This window comes from Aythya marila, assembly GCF_965140915.1.
Source record: "Aythya marila genome assembly, contig: HAP1_HAP1_SCAFFOLD_13, whole genome shotgun sequence".
Classification (NCBI taxonomy): Eukaryota; Metazoa; Chordata; class Aves; order Anseriformes; family Anatidae; genus Aythya; species Aythya marila.
The window spans coordinates 19,519-47,112 of NW_028137240.1; the positions used below are offsets into that span (position 1 = coordinate 19,519).

The following is a 27,594-nucleotide window of genomic DNA, read 5'->3' on the forward strand; positions in this document are numbered from 1 at the left end:
GTTCCCTGGGAAATCAGCCCAAAGCGATGCTGAGCTGCTGATATCAACACCAGTCCCAATTCCTTGGGAAATCAGCCCGAAGTGGTGCTGAACTGCTTGATGGTGGTGCCAGTCCCAATTCCCTGGGAAATCAGCCCAAAGCGGTGCCAAATTGCTGATGTTGGTGCTGCTCCCTATTCCCTGGGAAATCAGCCCAAAGTGGTGCTGAGCTGCTGATATCAACACCAGTCCCAATTCCTTGGGAAATCAGCCCAAAGCGGTGCCGAGCCGCTTTGCTCGCCCCTGGCACACGGGAAGGCGACGAGGGCGAAGCCCCAGGGTTTGGGCACATTCCTCTCCCTCCTCACCCCATTTCTCCCCCCAAAACCCCCAAAACGGGCGGATTTGGCCCCGATCCGGAGGCGGCAGGCAGGAGGCGGGGGTGACGAATGCGGTTCTCGTTTAATAGAAAACAGTGTTAACAAAAATACACGACGGAAAGAAACGACCAACGCGAGCCAAGCGCCCGCCGGCCCCCGGGCTTAGTGTTACCGCGCAGCTCCCCGCCAGCCCGGGCGCGCGACGCCCGCCCCGGCCCGCGCCCTCGGCTCCCTGATAGATTTATTGCACTTTTCAGAAAAAAATAATAATAATAATAATTATAATTATAATTATCCAAGCCCCGCGCGCGTTCTCCCCCCCCCGCCGGCCCCTGAGAAAAGCCAGCGCCGCTCCCGGCGCGAGGAGGGCAGGGGCAGGGACGCGGCGACCCCGCTCCTCTCCCCACGGCCGCGAGCGGTGCCCTATTTTTGTGTGTTTTTTCTTTTTTTTTTCTCATTTTCCAGCAGTTTTTTTGTGTTTTTTTTTTTTTTTTTTTTTGCAGGCCAGGAGCAGCTCAGAGAGGTTGCAAGGTTAGCCTAGGAGGAATTAAATTCTACACCGTCCTCTACATCCCCACCCGGTTCTTTGCAGCTCACGATAAATAGATACCAAAAACGAAACAAAACCGGAAAAAAAAAAAAAAAACAACCAAAAAAGAGGAATTTTTAAAATAAATAACCATTGTGGCTGCGGAGGCAGCCTGTCCTGGGCAGCTCGTCGGGTGGCACAGGCTCCTCCATGGGCGATGGCCCTGTAGTGTGTGGCCGGTGCCCCCCCCCCCCGGCCCCGCTGCGGGCTCTGCCCCGGGGAAGGAGCGGGGAGAGCGGCCGGGAGGGGGGGGGAAGCGGCAGCTGGGGGGGGGGGCGCGGGGGGGAGGCGCCCCTCGTCCTGGAGCCCGAGGTTCGGGATCGTGCGGAGCGGGAAGAGAACGAAGCCACGCGGGTGCCGGCCGCAGCCTCCCGGATACGGGGTCTGAAAGAGAGGGGGGGGGAGCGGAGCTTTGGGACCCCCCCAGCTTGTTCGGGACCCCCCCAGCTCGTTTGGGACCCCCCAAGCTCGTTAGGAACCCCCCAGCTCGTTTGGGACCCCCAGATCATTTGGGATCCCCCAGCTTGTATGGGAACCCCCAGCTCCTTTGGAACCCCCAGCTCATTAGGAAACCCTAACTTGTTTGGGACCCCCCAGCTCGTTTGGGACCCCCCCAGCTCGTTTAGGACCCCCCAGCTCGTTTGGGGACTCCCCAGCTTGCTTGGCACCCCCCCAGCTCAATTAGGACCCCCCCAACTCATTTGGGACCCCCAGCTCCTTAGGAACCCCCAGCTTGTTTGGGACCCCCAGCTCCTTTTTTGGGACCCCCCAGCTCCTTAGGGACCCCCATCTCGTGCCCCCATTCCCTTCGGGGCCGGATCCTGACCCCCCTGACCCCCCCTCACCTGCGTCACAGCGGCTCCTGCCCGGTGTCCTGGCTGGCCTCTAGGAGCAGCTCCTCCAGTTCCTTCTCGTTCTTGGAGCAGTTCAGCTCTGGAAGCAAACGGCCGCGGGTCCGGGGGGCGCCCAGCGAGGAGCTGCCCCCCTCCCTGTCCCCATCCCCATCCCCATCCCCGTTCCCCCCCCCCCGTGAACCACATCAAGGGACGGCTCCGCGCTGCCGAACGCGCCCGGGAGGCTCTGAGCTCGGAGCCTCCCTGCAGCTATCCTTAATTTCAGCCTCTCCACGCGCCTAATTAAACGGATTTCAAAGGAATTTCAAAGCACTGAAGGGCAGCGGCGCAGCGGGCTCCAAATTCCCATGGAAAAACCCCTCTGCGGCTCACAGCGGGCGATTTGAAGGACCCTGGGGCACGGAAAATGGCTCTGGACCCGCCCTGGGGGGCGTTTAGGGTGCAGGGCTGGGGGCGCGGGGGTCTTACCGTGCTCGGCCGCGCAGCTCCCCGCTTTCCCATCGCCCTCCGGAGAGGCGTCGGGCAGCGCTCGCGCAAAATCCGTCTTCAGCCCGTTGGGGAGGGCCTGGCCCTCGCAGGGCAGGGGGCTGCCGAGCTCCTCGGGGCTCGGCGCCGCGTCCACGCCGCCGGTGGAGCCCGGAGCCGCCCCGTTGGCCCGTTTCGGGGACCCGGAGGCCGGCGTCGGGGCCGGGGGCTCGGGGGGTTTCGCGGCGGGGCCGTCCCCGGCCTCCCGTGGGCACGCGGTGGCGGCCGCTCGCTCCGGCAGGCTCTCCACGCGCGTCACCACAAAGATTTTATGGCCTCGCCCAGGGCTGGAGACCGAAATCCTCCGCTCGTTCCCCTGGGGGGACGCGGAGGGGCACCCCGCGGCGTGCTGCGGTGCCTCGGCATCGCGCCCGGCCCTCGCCTGCTCCGGGGACGCCGCGGCGGCGGCGCCACCGGAATCATTTTGTCCCCGCGCTCGGTTCAAGTCCTTCGTCGCCAACCCCGCGTCCTCCTCCTCATCCGTGTCCGAGTCGGAGTCCGTGGCGCCGGCGCCGTCCTCCGCCGGCTCGGCGGCGCCGTTCTCCGAGGACACGGGGCCCTCCCCGGCCTCCTCGCCCTCCTCCGGGGTGGAGGCCGCGCTGTCGTCCTCCCCGGGGCCTTCCTCCAGGGCCTCCGTGACGGTGATCTCGGGCATGGAGGCCGACTGCTGCAGCTTCTGCTCCTTCTCCTCCTTCTCTTTGGCCAGGATGAAGTTGCGCTTGCAGCCGTTCTGGATCTCGGCCAGCAGAGCCTTCTGCGTCTCGATGAAACTTTTCACCTGCGGCAGGGAGAGGAGAGGAAGGGTCGGTGGTGGGAGAAACGGGGGCTGGAAGCGTTCCTCCAGCAGCAGCCCGGGGACACCCAGCCCCACCGCTCGTGTCCCAGGCTGGGAGCAAGCAATCCGGCCACCCGGAGCGACAAGGAGCTGTGGAAAGAGCAAGAAACAGCTCAAGCAGCAGTGGGCAGCCTTAAAGCCAGAGCCTTGGGCTTAAAACACCAAGCCCACGAAGTTCTCCACGCAAGAGGAGACATCGACACCTTAAATGTGCTTTTTCCCTCCTCTCCTGCTGGCCAGGCCCGGCCTTTCCCCACAAAACCCCCAAATTGCCCCAAAATTGAGCTCCCGGGGGGGGGTTTCTCCTCAAAGCCATCGCCGTTCCCGTCTCGGAGGCCGAGGGTTGGGGACTTACGGACTCCTTCTTGGGCTCGCGGTCCAGGTCGAGGCGCAGCAGGGAGTGGTTGACCTTGAGGGCCAGGGACAGCGCCATCAGCCCCCCCGTTTTGATCTCGTTCTCCCGCAGGTCGAGGCGCAGCAGCCGCGGGCTCTCCGCGATGAATTCCGCCACCGCCACGGCACCTGGGGGGGAATACACGGGTGAGGGGACACCCCGGCGGCAAAGGTGCCTCTGCCAGACCCCAAAAAAAGGCATTTTTGGGGCAAAACCGAGGCGTTCTCCTGGAAGGAAGGCTCACCTTCGCAGGTCAGCTTGGTGGAGGCCAAGCCGAGGCGCAGCACGGAGCGGTTCCCGATGAGGCCGTTCTTCAGGTTGCGGACGCCCTCGTTGCCGATGGGGTTGTGGCCCAGGTTCAGGGTCTCCAGGCTCTGGGCGTGAGGCTGTGGGGGGGGAAATTTCAATTTTGGGCTCCGTCCCGAAGCCCGGCGAGGAGCTGAAGGGCGTGGAGGGGGGGAAAAAGGACGGGGGGGAGGCACGGCGAGGCGGTGGGACGGAGGAAAAGGGGGCAGAGGAGGGGGGTGAGGGCGAGGAAGCTGCACTCACCAGAGTCATCCCCAGGTACGCCATGCCCGAGTGAGTCAGCTGGTTGTTCCACAGCACCAGGGTGACCAGCCCTTTGCGCTGCTCCTTCAGCCCCTCGCAGATGTATGCCAAGCCTGGAAGAACGACAGCAGGGGGGGGGGTCAGGATTTGGGGTTTTCCAAGGTGGTCCGGCCCCCCAGTTGCACCGCCCCGACACCAGCGGGTTTTATCGGAGCTTTTCTGGCTTTGCTCTTTGCTCCATGGGGATGGGAGACCCCCAGAGGGGAAAATGGGGCTGAAATCAGCCCCTCTGCAGAGCGGGACGTGGGCACGGGGGGGGATTTGTGCCCCACGTTTTGGGAAGGAAGCGCTTCCGAACCCCACTGAGCCTCGGGCTGGATGAAACCCACAGCTGCTGCACAGCAAACACACAGGCAGGCAATAACCTCTCGGCGTACACATTAAATCAGTGCCAGCCTCTGAAATGGGGGAAAAAACGCACAGAACGGAGCTTGGAGGGCACGGAGCCTGAGCAGGGGGCTGGGATTTGCCCCCGCGCCCGCACGGGGACGGGAGAAGCGCAGGAAGAGGCAGCCCACGGGACGATGAGTAAGGCTGGCTGGCCTGCTTCTCCCCGGGGCCGAGGGCCGGGGCCGCTTCCCATCGCTGTAAACATATTTATTTTGATAAGCACGTCGAATCCCCGGGCAAACAGGGCGGCAGGAGCCCGCAGCAACACCTCGCGGGTGACGCCGGACACGTCGAGCCCAGCGCCGCTCGCGATTATTCAGTGCCCAGAGACGCACGGGCCGTGCCAGCTGACCTGCGAGGTGGCAAATTAATATTTGCACCTTAGGGTGGGACCCGTCCGGAAGCACGGGCGTCCACCCCAGCACCGGCCGCGGCCGAGCCAGGCACGCTGGGGCTGCTTTCATGCCCACGAGGGCCACGCGCGGCTCCCGGAGCGGCAATCGCGCCGCCGGGAGGTGCCCACACCTAGAATTAGCTGCTGTCGGAGCCCGGGGTGGGGGCGTTTCGTAATTTCTGTTTTGATATCAGAGCTGGCCTCCCCGCTCAGCCGCGGTGAGTGGGATGGAGAGGAGAAAAACCAGCTCGGAGCTGGAGGAAAACCGGCCGGAGGCTCAAGGAGCCTCACGTGCCGCCGGGTTTTGACCCTTCCCGAAGGTTTAAGCTGCGTTTGTTGTGGCTCTGCCTGTGTGGGGGGGGGTTGGCAGCACGCAGGATTAAATTTGGGGTGAGATCAGGGGGAATTGGGGAAATGCAGAGCCTGGTGGTGCAGACAGATCTCTCCCGTGCGGCTGCGGCTCAGGGCAGGCAGCAGGGTCAGGACCCTTGGCACGAGGGACGCCACCTCGGTGTCTCTTTTCGCTTCGGTTCACCCCAAAAAGCTGCCACAAAGCACCCAAAGGGCCGCAGCCTGGTGAGAAATTGGGCAGGGAAGGGCAATTCGCTTCTCTTTTCTCCCCCAAGCCACAACCTGGGAGTTTTTCTTCCTCCTTGCACGCGGCCGAATGGCCCGAGCGGCTCCGCAGGGGCAGAGGGAGCCTGACCTGAGTCGAGGATGTGGTTGTTCCTCAGGTCGAGGATCTGGATGTAGCAGTTGAACTTCAGGAGGTTGCCGAGCTGCGCCGAGTCCTGCAGCCCGTTCAGCTTGTTGTCGGCCAGGTACAGCTCGCGCAGGTTCATGTTCATCTTCAGCGCCGTGGCTGATGGCAGACAACAGCGGGGGGCTCACATTTAGCAGGTGAAAAGCCCTCAAATTCATTTTATCCCCCCCAAAAACCACCGCAGACAAGAGGCGAGAGGCACTCGGACCCCGTGCAGCTGAGCGAGGGCGAAAAACCTTTAAGAATTCTCCCCCTTGGCACAGTTTGGTGGCTTTCCGGGGGGGGTCAGCGCCAGCAGCACGTGTGCCCGCGGTCGTTTTCCCAGTTGGGCTGCCCTAACGAGCAATTAAAGCCCAGAAACGTTGCCCTGCCATCACAACGCCTCCGTCAGCTTAAGCCGGGTGACTGACTCCTAATTCATTAGCTTAACGACCGGGCACCGGCCTCCACCCTCCTCCCCGCACCCCCTAGCGGGGTCCCCGGGTTTTTGGGGGGGTCGCCACTCACCCAGCAGCATGAGGGGGCGCCCCGAGAGGCTGGCGTTCTCCAGGTGCAGCACCACCAGGCTGCTGCTGATGCGCAGGGCACGGGCCACGAAGGGGGCCGAGTGGTCCAGCAGGGGCGTGTTGCGGGCGTCCAGGTACTGCAGGCAGTTGGTCTGCGGGGAAAAAAAACCCCAAAATCACGTTTTTGGGGCACCCCAGGGGGTGTAAATAAGGGGCGAGGAGCCAGGAGGGAGCACCCCGGGAAGCTGGCACGGTGCTGAGAGGGATCCTGCCGGGCACAGGACCTGCAGCTGGACCTGATTTCAGCACAGCCACCCCGGCAGCCCCTTTATTGATCATTTCTGGCTCTGTACCTGTCACTTTTAGGGCTTTTAGGGTTTTTTGCCTCTGCACGCCCCTCCACGTGGCCACGAGCTGCCCCAGGGGCTGAGCCCAGCCCCTCTGGAGCTCCGCTGGCCGCTTTATGGCGAGGGGCAGAGCACAAAAGCAGCAGGAGAGGAGCTGGGGGGGGGTCTTGCCACCAACCTCCCCTCCCCATTAGGAGCTTTATCCCCTTCCTAAACTCCCCCAGAGGCCCTAAGCCCGGATCCAGGGGCAGATCCAGAGGCTGTGAGCACGCAGTGAACCACAGCCCGCGCTGCTCTGCGGGGCTCTGCGCTTCTGAGGTCTTGCTCCTTGGCACCAAAAATGCTCAAAACGCACCAAAACGCTCAGAAATCGGTGCCCTAATTCAAAGGGGACAGCCCCGTGCCGTGTTTTGAACCCGGGGAAGGACGTGCCAGGACTGTTCCTGCAGAGGCCACGCTTCCTCACCCTGCTGGCACCAAGCAAAAGGCCAGAAGCTCCCCGGGATCGAAACGACCGATGATAACGAAGATTTTGGGGGGTGAAAAAGAGCTCCTGGCTCTGCCCGGGGGCAGCTCGGAGCAGGCACGTGGCTGATGGACGCTGTGTACCTGGGGAGGCCACGAGAACGCCCAAACTTGGGGATTTGATGAGCTCTGTGTGCTTGGAGATGGAAAGCGGGTCTGCAAGAGGGAAACTGGGAGGTGGGAGAAGAGGAAAACTGGAGAAGTTCCACCTTTGGTGGCTGGAAGTGAGTGCAGACAGGGCAGGGCCTCTGTTTGGAGGGCATCACGTGTGGTGATGAAGAATTCCGCGTGCTGAATTTCAGACCCAGCTTCAGAGTGCTGCAGGGGGGCAGGGGGCTCCCCTTCATCCAAGGACAAACCTGGACAAATTCGGGTTTTGCTTGGGTTTACAAAAACAAGCCAATATTTTGGGGAGGCCACGGCTGTTTTCTCTACGAGGAACTTTTGGATTTGATGAGGGAATTCTGGATTTGATGGGGAAACTTGGATTTGACAAGGAACTTTTGGATTTGACAAGGGACTTTTGGATTCGATGAGGAATTTCTGAATTTGGTGAGAAAACTTGGATTTGACACAGGACTTTTGGATTTGATGGGAAGACTTTTGGATTTGAAGAGGAAATTTTGGGATTTGATGAGAAACTTCTGAATTTGATGAGGAAACTTGTGAATTTCATGGAGAACTTTTGGATCTGACGAGGAAACTTTTGGATTTGATGAGGGAATTCTGGATTTGATGAGGAAACTTGTGAATTTGACAGGGAACTTTTGGATTTGATGGGGAAGACTTTTGGATTTGAAGAGGAAATTTTTGGATTTGATGAGGAATTCCTGAATTTGATGAGGAAAATTGTGAATTTGACAGGGAACTTTTGGATCTGACATGGAAACTTTTGGATTTGATGAGGGAATTCTGGATTTGATGGGGAAACTTGGATTTGACAAGGAACTTTTGGATTTGATGGGAAGACTTTTTTGGATTTGATGAGAAATTCCTGAATTTGATGAGGAAACTTGTGAATTTGACGGGGAACTTTTGGATTTGATGAGGGAATTCTGGATTTGATGGGGAAACTTGGATTTGATGAGGAACTTTTGGATTTGACACGGGACTTTTGGATTTGATGAGGAATTTCTGAATTTGATGAGGCAACTTGTGAATTTGACAGGGACGACTTCTGGATTTGAAGAGGACTTTTTTGGATTCGATGAGAAATTTCTGACTTTGATGAGGAAACTTGTGAATTTCACGGAGAACTTTTGGATCTGACGAGGAAACTTTTGGATTTGACGAAAAACTCAGCTCTTCCTAGAGGGCAGAACGCCCACCTGCATGCTCCAGCCACGGACACTTTGCTTGGAGCCAGCCCCTAACCAGGGGTAAAGCTCCGTGGGCAGCCCCCGGGGGGGGTTTTTTGTGTTTAAAACCTGTGCCCACAGGGGCAGGGAGGGAGCACGAACCTTCCTCATCATGTGTGCAGCCGCCTGCCAGCCCCGCGTGCCGATGTGCTTGTTGAAGGAGATGTTGAGGTGCGTGGCCGACTCGTAGTACTCGATCATGTCGAACAGCGCCGAGGCGCCCTGCGGAACGGAGGCATGGAGAAAAGAGGCGTTAAAAGGGGATAAAAGGTCATAAAAAAATAACAATTTGTGGCCAGGCCTCCTCCTCTCAGGCAGGAGGGGTGTGAAGAGCGTCGCTGTGGCCCTGCTTGCAACACCCAGTGCTGCACCCTGGTTTTTGTCCTAATTTTTCTCTTTTTCCCTCCTATTTTGCAAACGTTGGTGCTGCTGGAAAGCAGCGGGGATGGCAAAGCTGCCTTCGGGCAGAAACGGTGGTGGAAGCACCTTGGAGCAAGGGGCCGTGGGGTTTTGTAGGGCACAATCGCTGCTGTTGGTTTGGAGAAGGGGAAAAGGAGGCTTGGAAAAGGGGAAAAGGAGGCTTGGAAAAGGGGAAAAGGAGGCTTGGAGGAAAAGGTTTGGAGGAAAAGGGGTAAAAGAGGTCTGGAGGAGAAGGGGTCAAGGTGGTTTTGCTGTGCTGGGGCACAAGCAGCTCGGTTTGAGCCGTCCTGTTTCTGAGCAATCCCAGTAAAAAAAAAAAAATGTACAAAAACCAGGGCTGGGAGTGAAAGGGTCGGGCAGAGCAGGACCTGTGCCTGTGCAGCGCCCCCGGAGCTGCCTGCAGCAGCAGGGGACCAATTTGCTTAATTACATAACGAGCCTCTTCGGGGCCAGACGAGCCGAAACGAGCCGAAACGTGCACGCCGGGGCTGAGCCACGAAGCGTTTGCTGCGAGGTTTCCAGGAACGAAAGCACGCGGAGGGACCTGGAGGACTGGAAAAGGGCAGCACGAGGAGCAGAGAACAGCTCCTGGGGGAACGCGGCGCCGCAGGAAGCCACGAGGGGAATTTGGGCAGGCTTGCTGGCCGCCGGGTGAGTCAGGGGCCGGCTGAGGCGGCGTGAATCAGCCCTTTTGGTACGGGGACGAGCGTGGTTCTGGCCCTGAACGAGGTCCTGCTGAGGGCTGGGCTCCCAAACCTCCCTCCCACACCATAGCTGAGGTGGAATTCATCTTTCCTGCAGCGGGGTTCGGAGGAGCACGCGGCGAGGAGGAGCCGGGGAGGGTTGGGGCTTGCTCTGGTGAATAAAAGGGAGGGTTTTGGGGAGGGAGAGGGGCCAAAATCCGGCCCCGCGCGGGCACCCGTGGGTGCTGCTGGAAGGGAAGGTGCAAAACCCCACCTGGTGCTCTCCTAGAGGCATGGGATGAGCTTGGGGCACTCTGTGGGATCCCAGTCCCATGTAAGGAGGCTGGGTGGGAGGCGCAGCGCTGTCTGTCCCCCAAAACAGCTCCATCTGTCCCCAAAAACGGCCTCCTCCTGCCCCACTGGGCACGTCACGGGGGACCCAAATGCTGGGACAAGATGGGGTCAGGGGGAAAACGATGCTGAGTGCAGCCACAGCCACGAATTCCCCCCTTAACCTCTCCTGGTCGGATGCCACTGGGCTTTGCTGAAGAGCAGGGGGGAAAAAAAGAGGGAAAAAGGGGAAAAAAGGGGAAAAAGGGGGAAAAAAAAGCAGCAAGGGGCCACAGCAGCGCAGCTCCAGAGGCAGGGGTGGGATGGGGATGGATGGCACGGGGAGGACACGAAGAGAGGGGATGCTGCAGAGCTGGCAGGGGGATGGGATGGAGAAACCAAAGTTTGATTTAGGGTAAAAAGGGGAAGAAACTTTGATTTTGGGGAACAAAATAACAGGGCACGGGGAGCCAGGGGGCTGAGAGGAGCGGGGCAGGCAGGGGGCAGGCAGCTGGGGACAAACGGGGCACTGTGGTGGGTTCTGCTCCGCTTGGTTTGATGAGCACAGCACTGGAGCAGCTCTGACAGCCCAAAAAAAAGGCTTTTTAACCATTTCCTTGGGTTTTACACCCAGAGCACACAAACGGTTGGGTTTGGAGCAGCGAACGCTGCACCCACAGAACCAAACGAGGGCGTGGGTATGAGGGGGAAAGGCACGGGGCACCCCACAAAGATCAGAGCCCTGAAAGTGCCAAAAACCCCAAAAGGTTTTTGTGGAACTGAATTGGGACCGAGGAGACTTACGTCTTCATCCAGGCTCGTTTGCTCCAAGTCGACGATTTTGAACTGGACCCGCTTGAAAATTTCCTCCAGGGCCTCGCAGGCCTTGTAATCCAGCTTCTCCCCTGGGGCAGGGAAAAAAAAAAAAACAAAAAAAAAAGGGGTTCGGAGCTGTCGGGGCGCACACCAAGGCGAATTTCTCCTCCCTGTGCCCCAAAGCCCCCCCAAAAACCCAGCTGGGGGGAAATTCAGAGCCCGATGCCAGACGTGGGAATGAATTTGTCTTCACCTCCCATCCCGGGGCAGGCTCCAGCACCAAACAAAGTGGAAATCCACCCAAAAACCAGCACGGGAGCCCCCAAGACCCTCATCCTGGCCAGCCGTGAGCCACCAGAATGCTGTTTTTTCACCCAAAACTGGATTCCTGCGGCTGTTTTCTGAACGAGCCGGCCCCTCACCACCATCAGCCCCTCTCCCACTGCGCCCCGATCCCTTTTGCCATACAAAAACACCACGCAGCCAAGGCTGAAAGGGGAAGAGTTGGGTTTGTGGGGTTCATTTTAGGGAAGTAAAGGGACGAGCTGCCTCCAGACCGTTTTTCCAAGATTTGGGGCTTTTTATTTGTTATTTCTCTGCTTATTTCTCAGCAGATACTCTGGAAAATTGTGGCTGGCTTCCTTCAGCTGGTGACACACGGCCCTGGAGGACGTTGCTTTACCCCAAACCCTTTCCCCCCTGCGCAGAGGCGAGCAGCAGAGGCTGAGGGTGCTTGGTGTGGAAGGAGCAGGGGGGAAATGGGGGCAGCAGGAGGCTCAAAAAGGGATCCCAAGCGAGCGTTTGTCCCCTGGGGAGCAGAGCCCGGCTCCAGCTGGCCCCAAAACCCCACTGATATTGCCCAAAAGGCAGCAGAATTCGTTCCCCTGGTGGCAGGGGTTACCTTTCAGGTCCAGGCAGTCTATCCTGGGGGCCAGATCTTTGAATTCCTGTAAAAGACAGAGCAGGAGTTTGGCACGCGGGAGGAAGGGAGGGGGATTCCAGCACCGGAACGAGGAGATAACGCAGAAAATCGGGTAAATTCTGACGCCAAAAAGAGCTCAATCTTTACACTTTGTGCCTGAGGACTGAGGTTTGAAGCGGGCCTCGGATCCACGCTACGTGCCCGGGGCAAAGCCCGGCTCAGCCCCGCTGTCCCTGCAGGCACGGGCACGTTTTCTCATTAAAAAAACATCCCAGGGCCAAACCGCTGGGACAAGGAGCCCGTCGGGGCCCCTCCTTCCCTCCTTCAGCTCCCAGGCTTGGCGTCAGCAGCAAATTAAGCAGAAAGCTGCTGCTAATTAGGCTCCCTCGCCGGTGGCGCTCTGCAGCCGGCCACGAGCCTTTTGTGGGGTTGGAGCAGGAGGGTTGGAGCCGATCCCATAAAATCCCGGGCGAGGGGCAGGGCTTTGGGGTGCCCCACCTGGATCTGCTTCAGCAGCTTGGGGATCTGCTTGCAGTTGAGCTTCTGGCAGGCCTGCTTGTAGGCGCTCACGATCTCGTCCACCGTCACGTTTTGGGCTGGAAAAGAAGAAAAGGATCCCCGTGAGGGCACGGTGCAGCGGGCAGCCCCCCTCGCTCGCCCCCCAGCCCCTCAAATTCCTTGTTTTTAGGCTCTCTCATGCTGGGTTTTCACCCCAAAAATGTTCACTGAAGGACTGCTCACCCCCAAGGCTCCGTGACTCAGTTTCCCCATCACAGGGGATCCGACCCAACGCCAGGGAGGGGAACCCAAAGCTTCTCCAGGCGGCCCCGTCCAGGCCTCACCGTGCTCAATGCATCCGATTTCTGCCTTCCACCCAACCCAAACCTCTCCTTTTTCACCCTAAAACCCTCTGCCCCGAGCCTGCTGGGCTGCAGGCTGCGCAAGCCCAGCTCTCAGCAGCTTCTGGCTCCGTTTTGGCTCTTTCTAGGGTTTTTATCCCCTTTTCCTGACCCCTTTTTCCCCTTCCCAAGCCACGGCAGCGAGGTTTTCGGGCAGCAAACACCAACAGTGAACTGCGCACACCCCACGGGGCCTCTCAGCCACTCAGGACCTAAAACCAGCTTTCTTGCCCCAAAACCTCGGCTGGTTTTTAACCCCTGGGGGCTGAAAACCGAGCTGGAGTGCTTCAGCGGGCAGAGCACACGCGACACTGGCCCTGCGGGGGGGTTACGGGGGGGTTTGGGGGCGATTTCCTTGGCCTCGTTGCAACCTGAGCTGGGAACCTGAGCTGCAGGGAGGGAAATAATCGCGGTGGCGAGGGGAGCAGCAGCTCCCGGCCACGGCCCCGCTCCCCCAGAGCCTTCCTCCTGGCTCCTGCGAGCACTGGGGGTGTGCAAAACCCCCAAAAACGCACAGAAAACCCCCAAAATGCACGCAAAACCCCCAAAATCGCACGCAAAACCTCCCAAAATGCACCCAAAACGCACCCAAAACCCCCAAAAAGGCACAGAAAACCCCCCAAAACGCACCCAAAACCCCCAAAACGCACCCCAACCCCCCAAAATCGTACCCAAAACCCCCAAAAACGCACCCCAAGCCCCCAAAATCATACCCAAAACCCCCCAAAACGCACGCAAAACCCCCAAAAACACCATCGGATTCCCCCCTGGTGCTGCTTTGAGCGCCCCGAGCTGCAGTTTGGGGTTGGTTCTGATGCCGCCTTGTCCCCAAAATTATTTATTTCTCTTGGCACAGCCCAAGGGGGGGATCCTGAGCCCCCCCCCGTGTGTTTTTCCCCGGGGTTTTGTGCGGTGACGTTGCTGTAACATGAAGGGGATTTATAAAACGCTCGGCACCAGCAGCCCCTCGGCCTTTTTGCTCCCTCTGCACCCCAAAAAATATCAAATAAAAGTTAAAAAGGAGAGGGGGGAGCCCAGGAAACAGCCCCCCCCCCCCCCCAAATGCTCCTGGTTAACGGGGGGAGGGATTTCTTCTGGCTACGCCGACCCTGTTCTGCACCTCTGCTAATCTGGCCGGGCAGAGCAGCTCCCTAATTAATCTCTTCGTTAACCGAGGAGCTGATTAGGGGCGGAAGAGCCACGAGGGCGTTCCCCAGCCACGAGGATCCCGGATCCCAGATCCCAACCGGCAGCGAGCCAAAGCCATGGAGGCAAAGCCAACGAGGCGTTCCTCGTTAACAGTTACTCATTAACGCCCTCGTTAGCTGCCAGGCTCGCGGCGTGACCGGGTGCTCCCGGGGAGGAGGAGGAGGAGGAGGAGGCTGCCTTCAGCCTCGCGTCCTCCGAGGTGGAACCGAACCCGGCGCTGAAAGGAGAGCCTGGGGGATAAAGAATGAAAGGAGGGGAGGTAAAAAGGTGGTGGAGGAAGGAGGCAGCGAGGGCTGAGCGCCACGCCGGGCTTCGAAAAGGCTGGAATCCTCCAAAAATCACCAGTCCCGGTGCTGGGATGGGGGTGAAAATGAGGAGAGAAACGTTAAAAAGCAGCGGGGAGCTCGCGGGCACCCCGGCAGGAGGGAGCTGGAGGGAAAAGTTGGGGGGAAAAATAAAAAGCAGGGCAGAAAGAGGATGGAGGAGGCGACGCTCAAAAACCCCAAATCCCAGAAATTTGGCAGCCCCATGGAAAGATTTGGGGCAGAACCGCGCGTTTCTGGGTGGTAACGCTTCACGTTTCTTTTACAAAGAGGAAGAAAAAGCTGTAAAAAGTCAGAAAAAGCTGCCAGAGCCCTCGGCTGCCTCCTGCAAATCCCCAAATCGCCCTTTCCAGCCCCAATTCAGCCTCGGGGGAGAAGCTTTTGCCCCAAAACCGTGCGATTTAAGCGCTGGGATGAGACGGGGAAGCCTCCCTTTCCTCCTCCTGGAACCCAGCGGGGATTTTGGGGTCCCCCCAACAGAAACCTGCCCCCGTTGGGGTTGAAGCCGTCACCCCCCGTCCTGTCACCCACCCCCCCAGCTTCCCAGGAGACCCCTTTGGTCCCCCCGCAGCCTCTGCCCCGTTTAGGGTCGGGGTTTCCCCCCCCACGACCCCCCCAGGTCCTTCCCCAACCGTTCACCCCCCGGTCGGTGCCCATTGGGGTCGCCCCCTCCCGGGGGCCTCGGCCCGGTCCCGGTCCCGGGTTCTGTGCCCGTAGAGCCGCGGGGCGGTGGGAGAACCGGGGCCGTTCCCCCCCCCGGGGCCTGATCCCAACTCTTTGACCCCCCCCGGGGGCTGTTTCCCCTCCGGTTCCCGGTCCCGGTTGCTCAACCCCCGGGGCCGTTTCCCGGTTCTGCTGCTGAGCCCCGGGGCCATTCAGCCTCCGGTTCCCGGTCCCCGTTGCTCAGCCCCGGGGCCGGTTCCCCTCCGGTTCCTGCCCCCCCCCCTCACCCCCGGGGCCGGTTCCCGGTCCCGACTCCCGGTCCCGATTCCCGGTCCCCCCCCCCCTCACCCCCAGGGCCATTTCTCCTCCGGTCCCCGTTACTCGACCCCCGGTTCCCGTTTCCCCCCCGCTTCCCGGTGCCCCCCCCACTCACCCCCAGCCCCGTTCCCACCCCCCCGGTTCCCGTTACCGTGTCTCCACGGATCCTTGGGCTCCACAGCCCCGGACACGATGTCCTCGTCTGACGGGAACGTCACCCGCTTCGCCCCGTGCCTCAGCCTCACGTCCTCGGGGGCCGCTTCGGGGCCCGCTTCACCGGGAACGGGGCCGGGAGGAGGAGGAGGAGGAGGAGGAGGAAGGGCGAGAAGCGGCGGCGGCGGCGGCACCGGGGCCTCGTCCATGGCGGGGCCGGGGCTGGGCCTGGGCCTCTCAGCGGGGCATGGCCGGGCCGGGCCGGGCCGGGCCGGAGCCGCCGCCGCGCACCGGGAGCGGAGCCGCCGCCACCGCGGCCTCAGCGCCGCACTTTCGTCACGGAGCCCCAGGCCGTCAGGATAAAAAAAATAATAATAATAATATTTTTTTTGTTTCTTTTTACCACCAAAGGAGGAAGGCGTCGAGCTCTCGGCTCGTTTTGTGGTGTTTTTAGTTATTTATTTATTTTTTGTTTTTCTGCGGGGGCAGCGGCGCGGCGAATCTGCGGAGGCGAATCGGCGGATGTAGTGGAGGGGGGGGACCAGCAGCACTTTCGTCACCGGTGTGGGGGGGGGAAGGGAAAAAATGGAGGGGGGAGAAACGGGCACCGGGGAGGGGGGGAGAGGATGGGGACCGGGGGGGAGGCGGGAACCGGGAGGGGGTAGGGGGGGAGGGGAGGTGCGGAGCCGTTTGGCGAATCTGCGGCGGAGAGGGTGGGAGGGTGACGCACTTCCGGGCGGGAAGCGCCGCGCATGCGCAGAGACCCTGGGAGCGTGAGGGGGGGGTCGTGAGGGGTACGGGGGGGGCCAAGGGGGGGGTTGGGGGGATTTTGGGGAGTTTTTTGGGGTTTTTAGGGGATTTTGGGGCGGAATGGGGGGGCTCAGAGGCCTCGGGGGGGATTTGGGGGGAGCAGGGGTCATGGGAGGGGGGCTGGGGGGGGGCTGAGGGCAGGGGGAGGCTCGGGGGGGGGAGGCTCGGGGGGGGAGGGGAAGGCCTCGGGGGGGGGGCCTGAGGGGTGGGGAGGTGGGGGGGAGGGTGATGGAGGGGGTGGGGGGGGAATAGGGGGGTGGGGGGGGCACGGGGTGGTTTCTGGGGGGGCTACGGGGGGGGAAGGGGCTTCAGGAAGGGTCTGGGGGGGGCACTGAGGGGGCTGAGGTCGTGGGGGGGGATGGGGGGGCTTTGGGAGGGGGCTGGGGGGGTCTGGAGAGGGACATGGGGGGGTAACTGGGGGGGCAGGGGCTTCAGGAGGGGTTTTGGGGGGGCCACGGAGGTCTGGAAAGGGGCATGGGGGGTAGTGGGGGGTCTAGAGGGGGGGGAAGAGGCTTCAGGAGGGGTTTGGGGGGGGTTAGAGGTCAAGGTGGGGGGGTCGCAGGTCTTTGGGGGGGGGCTGGAGAGGGGCACGGGGGTGTTATAGAGAGGGGGGAGGGCTTGAGGGGGGTGATGGGGGCAGAGGCTTCAGGAGGGGGGTATTTTTTGGGGGGGAGGGGGGTCATAAGTCTTTGGGGGGGGGGCACAGGTCTTGGGGGGGGGGGCTGGGGGGGTCCCTGAAGAATTTGGGGATCTCTGAGGGCTTTTGGGGTCCCTATAGGCAGGGGCTAACAGGACATGATGAGCAGGGCTCCCCATAGGCCACGGGGGGGGGGCAGTTCCCTAACATTAATTACCCCGAGGGGGGGTTAATTACCTTCTCCTAACGACCCTTTTTCCCCCCCCCTTGCAGCCCCCACCCCCATGGCGGTGCCGGTGAGCGTCCTGCGCCTCCCCCGCGGCCCCGAGGGCTCCAGCCGGGGCTTCAGCCCCTCCTCCCCCCGCTTCCAGGCACTTTTGGGGACCGGAACAGCCTGGGGGGGGCACCCAAAAACCTCGTCCCCCCCCCAGGCTGCGCGGGCAGCCCTGAGGCTCCGGTACCTGCGGAGCCTGGGGGCCATGCGGGGGCTCCCGGTCAGCTTCACCCTGCACGAGGGGGGCCGGGTGGGGGCCGTGGTGGCGGCCGCCGACGCCCCCCCCCTCGCCTTCCAGGTGGACGCCCTGCGCACCCCCCTGGGGCTGCAGGCGGCCGCGTTGCTGCGCTGCTCGGATATCATCGCCTACGCCTTCGAGATGCCCCTCCCGGCCCCCCCGGAACGAGGGGATTTGCCCCAAAATGAGAGGAGCGAAAATAGCGGCGGAGAGAACCCGGAACGAGGGAATACGCCCCAAAACGGGAGTGAAAACGGCAGTGGGGGAGCCCCGGAACAAGAGAATCTGCCCCAAAGTAAGAGTGAAAGTGGCAGCGGGGCTGCCCTGGAATAAAGGGATTCTCCCCAAAATAAGAGAACTAAAAACAGCAGCGGGCCTTCCTCAAAATAAGAGAATCCTCCCCAAAATTTCAAGCTCTTTTCCCGGACTGAAAACGGCAGCAGAGCCTCGCCAGAATAAAAGAATTCTCCCCAAAATAAGGACTGAAAAGGGCAGGAGACCTTTTTTGAAATATGAGAAACCTTCCCCAAAATTTCGGGCTCCTCTCATGGACTGAAACCAGCAGCAGAGCCTCTCCAGAATGAGGGAATCCTCCCCAAAACGAGAGGACTCAAAACTGCAGCAGAGGCTCCCCAAAATAAGGGAATCCAGCCCAAAACGAGGACTGAACACGGCAGCAGAACCTCCCCAAAAGAGGGGAATCCTCCCCAAAATTTTCTGCTCCCTTCCCGGACTGAAAACAGCAGCGGAGCCTCCCCAAAACAAGAGAATCCTCCCCAAAATAAGCCCAAAAATAACCAACCCCCCCCCAAAAAAATAAACAGCACCCCGGGGGCACTTTTTATTGTTTTTTTTTTTAAACATTTTTTCCTTTATTAACACCAAACTCTCCCTGCAGCCCCTCAGTGGCGGTAGTGGGGGCTCCGGGAGCGGGACCGGGAGCGCCTGCGGGGGGGGGGAAAGGGGTTGAGAAGGGGCTCGGCCCCCCCGGGACCCCCCCCGGGACCCCCCCAGCCCCACACGTGTGGGACCTACCTCCTGGAGGAGCTGTACTCCCGGCCTGCAAGGCAGAAAGGGGGCGATGAGATGGCACCAAGACCCCCCCACAGACCCATTTCCACCCTTTTTTCCCCCAAAATCAGCCTCTGCTCCTTATTTCCCCCCCCCCACACCCTTTATTCCCCCCCCCCAGGAGCTGCAGCAGGAGGGCGCTGCCTTCCCCGCACCCCCCTGCCCTCCCCTCGCCCCTTTTTTAAATTTTAGGGCCTCAAAACAATTTTTGGGGTCCCTCCCCAGAATTTTGGGGCCCCCCCAAAAAAATTTGGCCCCCCCCCCACCAAAAAATTTGGGGCACTCACTGTAACGAGGGGACGGGGACCGGCTCTGCCGGCTGTACTGCCGCTCCCACTCCTCCCGCTCCTTCTCGCGCCGCTCTCGCTCCCTGAGGGGGGGGCAAAATAAGTTAAAAAACGAGGAATTTGGGCAATTTATACCCAACTTTGCCCCCCCCCCCCCGGGAGGAAGGAGAAAGGGGGGGGCTTTACTTCATGCGGATCTTCCGTGCCATGGCCCGCAGCTCGTCCTCCCGCTCCTGAAAGAGAGAAACGAGCGCGCTCTGAGCCGGGTCCTGCCCCAAAAGGGCCCCCCCAGGACAAACCGTGCCCCCCCCCAGCCTCTTTATGCCCCCCCCAGCCCCTTTTTGCCCCCCCCCACCTGTCTCTCGTGCTCCTGCTGCAGCATTTTCTCCTGCGCTGCCTTTTTGTCGGCTTTAACTGCGGGGGGGAAGAGAGCGGGGAGCTCAGAAAGGGGGGGGGAAAGAGAGCTCGGGGGGGGGGAATCGGGTTGGTTTTGGGGCTGGGGGGGTGGAAAAGGGCAATTTTGGGGTGCGGGGGGGGGGGTTTAGTGCCTACACTGCCGGTTCAGAGCCTTCTGCATGCGCAGCTTCAGCTTCTCCTGCGGCGTCAGCTTGGGCTGCAAGCAAAGCGGGGCCGCGTGTGAGCCGGGGGGGGGGCACGGAGACACAGACAGCCCCCCCCCGACCCCCCCAACCCCCCCCCAAACCCAACCCCGAGCCCCCCAGCTCCCCATCCGTGCCCCCTACCGAGCCACCAACACCCCCGGGGACGTTTGCCCCCCCCTCACCCCCTCCTCAAGCCCCCCCACCCCAATTTTTCCCCCCGGGGGGGGGGGCCGAGCAGGGCCAAACCGCAGCCCCCACCCCTCAGGGACCACCCCCACAGGGTGACACCGCCAAATGCCCCCCCCCAAAACACCTTTTAGGGACCACCGGGCACGGCCCCGAGCCCCACAGGGACCCCGGGGACAACCCGGGGGGGTCCCCACCACCCTCCCCCCCCCACGGAGGGGCGCGGGGGGGGCCGGGCGCCGGCCCCGCACCTCCTCCAGCCCTTAAAGTCTGCTCGGCTTGGTGCGGATAAAGGAGGGGAGGTTAAATTCTTACTGACTTTGGCAGCTCCTGTCTCTTTACCAGCAGCAGCGTCAGCCCTGCGGGGGGGGGGAAATGAAGAAAATTAAGGAAAAAGTCAAAAAAGTCAAAAAAAAAAAACAAACACAAGGGGAGCGCGGGTGGAGGCTGGCACCGGGGAGGAAATAAAGTGAAGTAGATCAAGGTTTGGGATCAAGGAGGGAGGTGGAAAGAAAGAAATATGAATTTTAAATAGCAGGGGAGGGAAAAAATAAATGAAAATAGAAGAAAATTTGAAATATGGGGGGTGGGGGGCACACAGGTGGAGTCTGGCAGGGGGAAGGGAAGAAAATAAATCAAAAAGAAATCAAAATTTTAAATAAAAGATTGAGGCTGGACACGGGTGAAGCCAGGCACAGGGGAGGGGAAAAATAAATGAAAATAAATGAAAATAAAGGAAAATAAAGGAAAATTTGAAATAAAGGAGGGAGGAGAGTGGAGGAGGAGCCTGATGTGGGGGAGGGAAGAAAATAAATGGAAATGAATAAAAATTGGGGATAAAAGAGGGAGGGTGAGTGCAGGTGGAGCCTGGAGAGAGGAAGAAAATGAATGAAAATAAATAAAAATTTTGAGTAAAAGAGGAAGGGTGGGCACAGGCGAGGCCAGCAGGGGGAAGAAAGAAAGAAATGGAAGTAAATACAAATTTTAAATAGCGGGAAAGAAAATTAATGAAAAATCAGTAAAAAATTTTAATAAAGGAGGGAGGGCAGCACAGGCGGAGCCTGGCATGGGGAAGGAAGAAAATAAGTAAAAACTGATGTAAATTTTGGATAAAAGAGGGCGGGTGGGTGCAGGCAGAGCCTGGCATGGGGAAAGGAAGAAAATAAATGAAAATTTATATAAATTTAGGATAAAAGATGGAGGGTGAGTGCAGGCCAGCACAGAGGAAGGAAGAAAATAAATAAAAATTGATGTAAATTTTGGCTAGAAGAGGGCGGGTGGGCACAGGTGAAGCCTGGCATGGGGAAGAAAGAAAGAAATTAAAGTAAATATAAATTTTAAGTAGCAGGAAAGAGAATAAATGAAAAATCAGTAAAAATTTTTAATAAAGGAGGGAGGGCAGCACAGGCAGAGCCTGGCATGGGGAAGGAAGAAAATAAATAAAAACTGATGTAAATTTTGGCTAGAAGAGGGCGGGTGGGCGCGGGAGGAGCCTGGCATGGGGAAAGGAAGAAAATAAATGAAAATTTATATAAATTTAGGATAAAAGATGGAGGGTGAGTGCAGGTGGAACCCAGCACAGAGGAGGGAAGAAAATGAATAAAAATTGATGTAAATTTTGGATAAAAGAGGGCGGGTGAGCGCGGGAGGAGCCCGGCACGGGGAAAAGCAGCAAATAAACGAAAATGGGTAAAAATTGGAAGAGAAAGGAGTTGGGGGGGGGGCTCACTTTTTCAGTTTCTCCCCCACGGCCGGCGAGGCTGCGGGGCGCGGGGGCTTGTCGCGGGGCGGCGAGGCCGAGCGGGAGGCGCTGGGGCTGGGCGAGGCGCTGGGGCTGCGGCTGCTGCTGCTCCAGCGGCGACTCGAGCGGGCTCCCCTCCGGCAGCGCTCCCCCGAGCGGGATCGGCTCCTGGTTTGGGGTGAAAAGGGGGGGGTTACGGGGTGAAAAGTGGCCCCCCCCGAAAGCTGAGGGGGTGCCGGGGTGGGGGGAGAAGGGAGGAGGGTGAGGAGGGTGAGGAGGGTGGGGAGGGGGGGAGAGGCGCAGGGTGGGAGGGGGGGGTTGGGGTTTTGGTGAGGGTTTGAGGGTTTGTTGGGGTGTGGGGGCACTGATGGGGGGCTCGGGGACAAACCCATAGTCCTGGGGACTGATTGGGGACAACGGGGACAAACCCAGGATCCTGGGGACACACCAGGCTCCTGGTAACAAACTGAGGATTCCAAGGGTAAACGTGGGATCCCGGGGACAAACTGGGGAGCCTGGGGACAAATTTGAGCTCCTGGGGACAAATTGGGGACCCTGGGGACAAATTAGGGGTCCCAATGAACAACCTGGGATCCTGGGGACAAACTGGGGATCCCAGGGACACATTGGGGACCCCGGGGACAAACCCAAGCTCTTTGGGGACAAACTGGGGATCCTTATGACAAACCCTGGATCCTGGAGAGAAACTGGAGCTCCTGGGGATAAATTAGGGACTCTGGGGACAAAGCCAGGCTCCTGGTAACAATTTGGGGATCCCACTGATAAACCTGGGATTCTCGTGGCAAATTGGGGATCCTGGGGACAAACCTGAGCTCCTGGTGACAAATTGGGGACCCTAGGGACAATCCCGGGCTCCTGGGGACAATTTGGGGACCCTGGGGACAAACTGGAGATCCTGAGGATAAATTAGGGAGCCTGGGGACAAACCCAGGCTCCTGGGGACAATTTGGGGATCCCAAGGATAAACCTGAGATTCTGGGGACACATTGGGGATACTGGTGGCAAACTGGGGATCCTGGGGACAAACCCAAGCTCCCAGGGACAAATTGGGGACCCCAGGGACAAACCCGGGCTCCTGGGGACAATTTGGGGACCCTGGGGACAAACCTGAGCTCCTGGGGAGAAACTGGGGACCCTAGTGACAAACCCAAGCTCCTGGGGACAAACTGGGGATCCTGGGGATAAATTAGGGAGCCTGGGGACAAAGCCAGGCTCCTGGGGACAATTTGGGGATCCCAAGGATAAACCTGAGATTCTGGGGACACATTGGGGATACTGGTGGCAAACTGGGGATCCTGGGGACAAACCCAAGCTCCCAGGGACAAATTGGGGACCCCAGGGACAAACCCGGGCTCCTGGGGACAATTTGGGGACCCTGGGGACAAACCTGAGCTCCTGGGGAGAAACTGGGGACCCTAGTGACAAACCCAAGCTCCTGGGGACAAACTGGGGATCCTGGGGATAAATTAGGGAGCCTGGGGACAAAGCCAGGCTCCTGGGGACAATTTGGGGATCCCAAGGATAAACCTGAGATTCTGGGGACACATTGGGGATACTGGTGGCAAACTGGGGATCCTGGGGACAAACCCAAGCTCCCAGGGACAAATTGGGGACCCCAGGGACAAACCTGAGCTCCTGGGGACAATTTGGGGACCCTGGGGACAATTTGGGGATCCCAATGACAAACCCGGGATCCCGGGGACAAACCTGGGAGCCCAGTGACACAATGGGGATACTGGTGACAAACTGGGGACCCCAGGGACAAACCCGGGCTCCTGGTAACAATTTGGGGACCATGGGGACAAACCTGGGCTCCTGGGGACAATTTGGGGACCCTGGGGACAAACCTGAGTTCCTGGGGACAATTTGGGGATCCCAATGACCAACCCGGGACCCCGGGGACAATTTGGGGACCCCAGGGACGAGCCCAAGCTGCGCTGGAGAGGCCACCACGGCGGGGTGGGGGGGGGGTGTCCATATCCTGGGGACCCACCTGGAGCGGCGTCGGGAGCCGTAGCGGTAGCCCCGGTCGGGGGAATAGGACCGGGAACGGCGGCGACTGTCCCGGGAGCCCCCCCCCGAATAACGGCGGCTGCGGGAACGGGACCGGGAGTAACGGCGGCTGCGGGAGCGGCGGTAGCGGCCCCCCGAGCGGTGGTGGGCGCCGCGGTGCGAGCGGGAGCTGGAGCGGGAGCTGGAGGACGAGGAGGAGGAGGGCGAGGAGGAGGAGGACGAAGAGCGGCGCCTGGAAGGGGGGGACACGGGGCGAGCCGTTCGTGGACGGGGTGGGGGCGTCGCAACCCCGGCTCCCTCCCCCGGGCTCTTGAAGAGCGCCAAAACCCTTTCATTTCAACCCAAATCCGAGCCACCCACGTTCCCCTCACCCCCCGGGGAGGCCGCGAGGCGTGGCGCCGAGCCTCAAACCCCCCAATCCCGCGGCAATTCCACCCAAAAAGGGGGCAAAAAGGGGCAAAAGGGGGGGGGTTACCGACCGGGCCGAGGCGCTATGACCTGCCGCGGCGCTGCCCGGTTGCCCCGGGGGGCAGCGCTGCTTGCCCGGGGCGGCGGCGGAGGCGTTGGAGCTTTTCCCGGTGGCGGCGGCGGCGGCTTGAGCGGCCGCAGCCTCCTCGTCGCTGCCTCCGAAGCTGGTGATGAAAGTGATCTTCTCCTCGTGGCCCGGGGAAGGAGAGCGGGATCGGGAGCGGGATTCCGAGGTGGATTCCGAAGGGGAGCTGAAAAACAAAAAAAACGGAAAAAAAAAAAAACAAAAAAACAAAAAAAAAGCGGTGGAATTTGCCCAAAACGCCCCCTTCCGAACTCAAAATTCGGGGGAAGTCGCCAGCTCGGTCTCACCGTTTGTAAGGGTCGTAGGTGGGGCTGTCTCTGCGGGCGTAGCTACAGGGAAAAGGCCAAAAAAAAAAAAAAAAAAGGGAATTAGGTAAATTAGGGGAATGGGGTAAATTAGGGGAATGAGGTAAATTAGGGGAATGAGGTAAATCAGGGGAATGAGGTAAATCAGGGGAATGAGGTCAATCAGGGGAATGAGGTCAATCAGGGGAATGAGGTAAACTAGGGGAATGAGATCAATTAGGGGAATTCTTAGGGGATGGGGAAGGGCCGGGGGGGTCGGGGGGAGGCGTGGGGGTGGTGGGTGCTCACCTCGGGGGGCTGATCTTGCGCCCTTTCAGGCGTTTCTCCCGGAATTCCCTCCGCTGGCGGCGGGAGCGGCGGCCCTAGAGGGGAAAAACGGAGCTCGGGGGGGGCACGGCTCAGTGGGGAGCTCCCCCCGGAATTTTTTGGGGTCCCTAAAGCAGCCGGAGCCCCCCCCCGCGGCCCCCTCACCGAATACATGGCCTTCTCCTCTTCCAGCGCCTTGGCGTTTTTGATGGCTTCGGCTTCCTCCTTGTCCTTCCTCAGCATCCTTCCCCGGGGAGCAGAGACCCTCAGCAGGGGGTGCCCGTGGAAAGGGGGGGGGGGGGATATTTTGGGGGCTGGGGGGGGGGCGTTTTTGGGGTCCCCTACCTGACGAAATCGCCGTCGGCCATGCCGTAGGTGGTCGCCTGCTTGTTGAGGTCGGCCACTTGCTCCTGGTTCAGCTCGTCCACGTCCACCTCCACGTCTGGGGCAGGGCACGGGGGGGCTCAGAGCGTGCCCCCCCCCCAAAAAATAATGAACCAGGGGGGCGCGGGGGCGGCGTTACCGATATCGGGGATGACTTCGTCCTCGTCCGTGTTGCTGTCTTCCTCGGAGTCTTCCTCCTCGCCCCGTTTCTCCAAGGAGTTCTCCAGCTCGGCCACGGTGCTGTCCTCGTACGTGTAGCCGATGGAAGCCTTCTTCTCCGCCAGCCTGAGGTGGGGGGGGGCTCAGCTCAGCCCCCCCCAGGGAGAAAACCGCCCCCCATCCCTTTTTTTGCCCCCCCCTCACTTCTTTTTCTCGTCTTCGTTGGGTTTCTGCAGCCCCCCGTAGAGCTCGTCGATGTAGATCTGGTAGAGGCACTGCTCCTCCGAGACTGCAACGGCACCGGGGGGGGGTCAGCGGCGTGATGTGGGGGGGGGCGCATCCTGCACGGCCCCCCCCCGGGGCTGGGGGCCCCTCCCGGGTCACTCACTGCCCGCGAAGTCGTTCTGCACCAGGCCCCGGTACCGCTCGTAGTTGCATTTCCTCTCGTCCGACTCCTGCTCGGGGGAGCTGAAAAATGGGGGGGGGACACGTTGGGGTGGGATTCCCTCAAAAAAAACGTTAAAAACCCTCAAAAAACACTTAAAAACCCTCAAAAACAAACTTTAAACCCTCAAAAACAAAACTTAAAAAACCTTAAAAAAAAATCTTAAAAAAGCCTTAAAGCCCCTTAAAAACCCTCAAAACAAAACCTTAAAAGCCCTCAAAAATAAACCTTAAAACCCTCAAAAACAAAAGCCCTCAAAGAAAACTTTAAAAACCCTCAAAAAAAAAAAAGCTTAAAAAACCTTAAAACCCCTCAAAACAAAACCTTAAAAGCCTGCAAAAAAAAGCTTAAAACCTCTCAAAAAAAACCTTAAAACCCCTCAAAAAAGAAGTTTAAAATCCTTAAAACCCCTTAAAAACCCTCAAAACAAAACCTTAAAAGCCCTCAAAAACAAACTTTAAAACCCTCAAAAACAAACCTTAAAACCCTCAAAAAAAAAGCTTAAAAACCCTCAAAAAAAAAGCTTAAAAAACCTTAAAATCCCTTAAAAGCCCTCAAAACAAAACCTTAAAAGCTCTCAAAGAAAAGCTTAAAAACCCTCAAAAACAAGCTTAAAAACCCTCAAAAAAAAATTAAAAAACCTTAAAACCCCATAAAACCCCTCAAATTAAACCTTAAAACCCCTCAAAAAAAAAATAAATTAAAAAAAACTCAAAAACCCTCAAACAACCCTTAAAAAATACTTAAAAACCCTAAAAAACGGGTCCCCCCTACAAGCATCGTGGCGTGCCTCACCAGGACCCCCTCACCCCCCCCAGGTCCTTACCGCCTCCCTCCCCTTTTTTCCCTATTTTTTTCCCTTTTTTTTTTTCCCATTTTTTCCCCCATTTTTTCCCTACTTTTTTTCCCATTTTTTCCCCATTTTTTCCCTATTTTTCCCTTTTTTTCCCCTACTTTTTTTTTCCATTTTTTCCTACTTTTTTCCCATTTTTTTCACATTTTTTCCCCATTTTTTCCCTACATTTTTTCCTACTTTTTTCCCAATTCTGACCTTTTTCTTCCCACCCCCCCCCAGGGCTCACCTCCCCCCCCACCCACCAGAAACCCGCTGTCAGTTCCCTCCCCCCCACCACCCTCCCCATTACGCGCTCTCCACCTCACCCCATTAACACTGGGCCCCCCAAACTGGTCCCAGTACGCAAACTGGGGGCTACCCCAGCCCCGTGACCCCCCCTGAACCCCCCCGGACCCCCCCCGGGGCCTTACACGGGGCTGAGCAGCGGGGGGGTGTACATGGGGATGTAATCCAGGTGCGCCCGCACGTCGAAGCGATCGATCATATTATTGGTGTCCCCCTGCCACGGCATCCTATAGGGACATGGGGGGGGGGCTCAGCACCCCGAACTCCCCCCCCCCCAGAAAAAATAAAGCCCCCCCCGGGATATAAAAGCCCCCCCCCGGGGGATAAAACACCCCGATTTAGGGCTGGGATGAAGCCAAACGCCCCCCATGGGGTGGCGGAGAGCCCCCGGGATGGGTTTGGGGCCCCCACCCCGTAATGGGGACCCCCCCCCGGTAATGGGGACCCCCCCAGGAAGGATTTGGGGCCCCCCCCCGTGTCACTGACATGTTGACGGGGCTCTCGGCGGCGAGGGCGACGGCGGAGTCGAGGTGGATCTTGCAGGCTCGGCCGTGCACTTGTAGGAACTGGGCAGGGTCCTTTTTCTGGGGGGGGCAAAAATGGGGAGAAAACGTCAAAAAATGGGATTGCGGCACGGGCCGGGGGGGTGGGGAACTTGTAGTCAGGCCCTAAGTTGCTCATCTTCCCCTTTTCTGCCCCAAAATTGGGAATAAAATGGCAGCGCTGCCCCCAAACTGCCCCCAGCCCCTAAACCTCATCCCCCCCCCCCCCAAAGTCCCCCAAACCCCCTCCCAATCCCCCCCAACACCCCCCAAAATCCCCAAATGCCCCCCAACCCCCCCCCCACATCCCCCTAACCCCCTCCCAAACCCCCAAATTCCCCCCCATTCCCCCCCAACCCCCTTATATCCCTCCCCAAACCCCCCCAAATCCCCAACCCACCTCCCAAACCCCCTTATATCCCCCAAGCCCCCTCCCAAATCCTCCCAAAATCCTCAAATTCCCCCCCCAACCCTCCCAAAATCCCAAATGCCCCCCCAAACACCCCCAAAGTCCCCCCAACTCCCCCCCCAACCCCCCATATCCCAACCCCCTTATATCCCTCCCCAAACCCCCCCAAATCCCCCAACCCACCTCCCAAAACCCCCTCCCACCCCCCAAACATCCCCAAATGCCCCCCAAACCCCCTCCCAAATCCCCCCAAAATCCCCAAATGCCCCCCAACCCCCCCAAACCC

The 27,594-nt window shown here is 59.4% G+C and overlaps 3 protein-coding genes across 4 annotated transcripts; 1 reads left to right on the forward strand and 2 right to left on the reverse strand.

Annotated features, from left to right (window-relative positions):
• Positions 1-422: 422 nt before the first annotated feature.
• Positions 423-15,485, reverse strand: PPP1R37 (protein phosphatase 1 regulatory subunit 37). The gene is made up of 13 exons (XM_082785383.1): positions 15,183-15,485; positions 12,118-12,215; positions 11,599-11,644; positions 10,686-10,786; positions 8,551-8,670; positions 6,220-6,370; positions 5,656-5,811; positions 4,106-4,218; positions 3,801-3,942; positions 3,518-3,684; positions 2,271-3,105; positions 1,794-1,881; positions 423-1,332 (listed from the first exon to the last, which is right to left on the reverse strand). Exons 1-12 carry the CDS (start codon positions 15,391-15,393, stop codon positions 1,799-1,801), a joined length of 2,223 nt encoding a protein of 740 aa, XP_082641509.1. The 5' UTR covers positions 15,394-15,485; the 3' UTR covers positions 423-1,332; positions 1,794-1,798.
• A 450-nt stretch (positions 15,486-15,935) lies between these two features.
• GEMIN7 (gem nuclear organelle associated protein 7) lies at positions 15,936-17,478 on the forward strand. Its single transcript, XM_082785380.1, has 2 exons — positions 15,936-15,978; positions 16,905-17,478. The coding sequence occupies exon 2, from the start codon at positions 16,916-16,918 to the stop codon at positions 17,474-17,476; it is 561 nt and encodes a 186-aa protein (XP_082641506.1). The 5' UTR covers positions 15,936-15,978; positions 16,905-16,915; the 3' UTR covers positions 17,477-17,478.
• Positions 17,479-17,970: 492 nt separating this feature from the next.
• On the reverse strand, positions 17,971-26,935 carry CLASRP (CLK4 associating serine/arginine rich protein). Of its 2 annotated transcripts, XM_082785379.1 has the most exons (19): positions 26,844-26,935; positions 26,483-26,584; positions 25,160-25,239; positions 24,976-25,060; positions 24,752-24,897; positions 24,574-24,670; positions 24,394-24,472; positions 24,211-24,284; positions 23,905-23,946; positions 23,544-23,783; positions 23,045-23,296; positions 21,019-21,198; positions 19,609-19,648; positions 19,054-19,114; positions 18,857-18,915; positions 18,688-18,734; positions 18,502-18,584; positions 18,179-18,203; positions 17,971-18,088 (listed from the first exon to the last, which is right to left on the reverse strand). In XM_082785379.1, coding segments are annotated over exons 1-19 (1,737 nt in total). In that variant the 5' UTR covers positions 26,846-26,935; the 3' UTR covers positions 17,971-18,045. The 2 variants fall into 2 exon arrangements, 1 of the variants encoding a protein (XP_082641505.1); XR_014319474.1 differs by lacking the exons at positions 17,971-18,088; positions 18,179-18,203 and having other exon boundaries at positions 18,548-18,584; positions 19,605-19,648.
• Between the last annotated feature and the right edge of the window lie 659 nt (positions 26,936-27,594).

Coding starts and splice junctions, on each gene's coding strand:
- PPP1R37 (XM_082785383.1), bottom strand. CDS start 15,393: ATGGACGAGGCCCCGGTGCCGCCGCCGCCGCCGCTTCTCGCCCTTCCT. Junction 12,216..15,182: donor CAAGGATCCGTGGAGACACG/GTAACGGGAACC, acceptor CTTCTTTTCCAG/CCCAAAACGTGACGGTGGAC. Junction 3,106..3,517: donor GCGAGCCCAAGAAGGAGTCC/GTAAGTCCCCAA, acceptor TCCCTGCCGCAG/GTGAAAAGTTTCATCGAGAC.
- GEMIN7 (XM_082785380.1), top strand. CDS start 16,916: ATGGCGGTGCCGGTGAGCGTCCTGCGCCTCCCCCGCGGCCCCGAGGGC.
- CLASRP (XM_082785379.1), bottom strand. Junction 19,115..19,608: donor AAGAGACAGGAGCTGCCAAA/GTCAGTAAGAAT, acceptor CTTTGCTTGCAG/CCCAAGCTGACGCCGCAGGA. Junction 18,916..19,053: donor GAAGGCTCTGAACCGGCAGT/GTAGGCACTAAA, acceptor TCCCCCCCGCAG/TTAAAGCCGACAAAAAGGCA.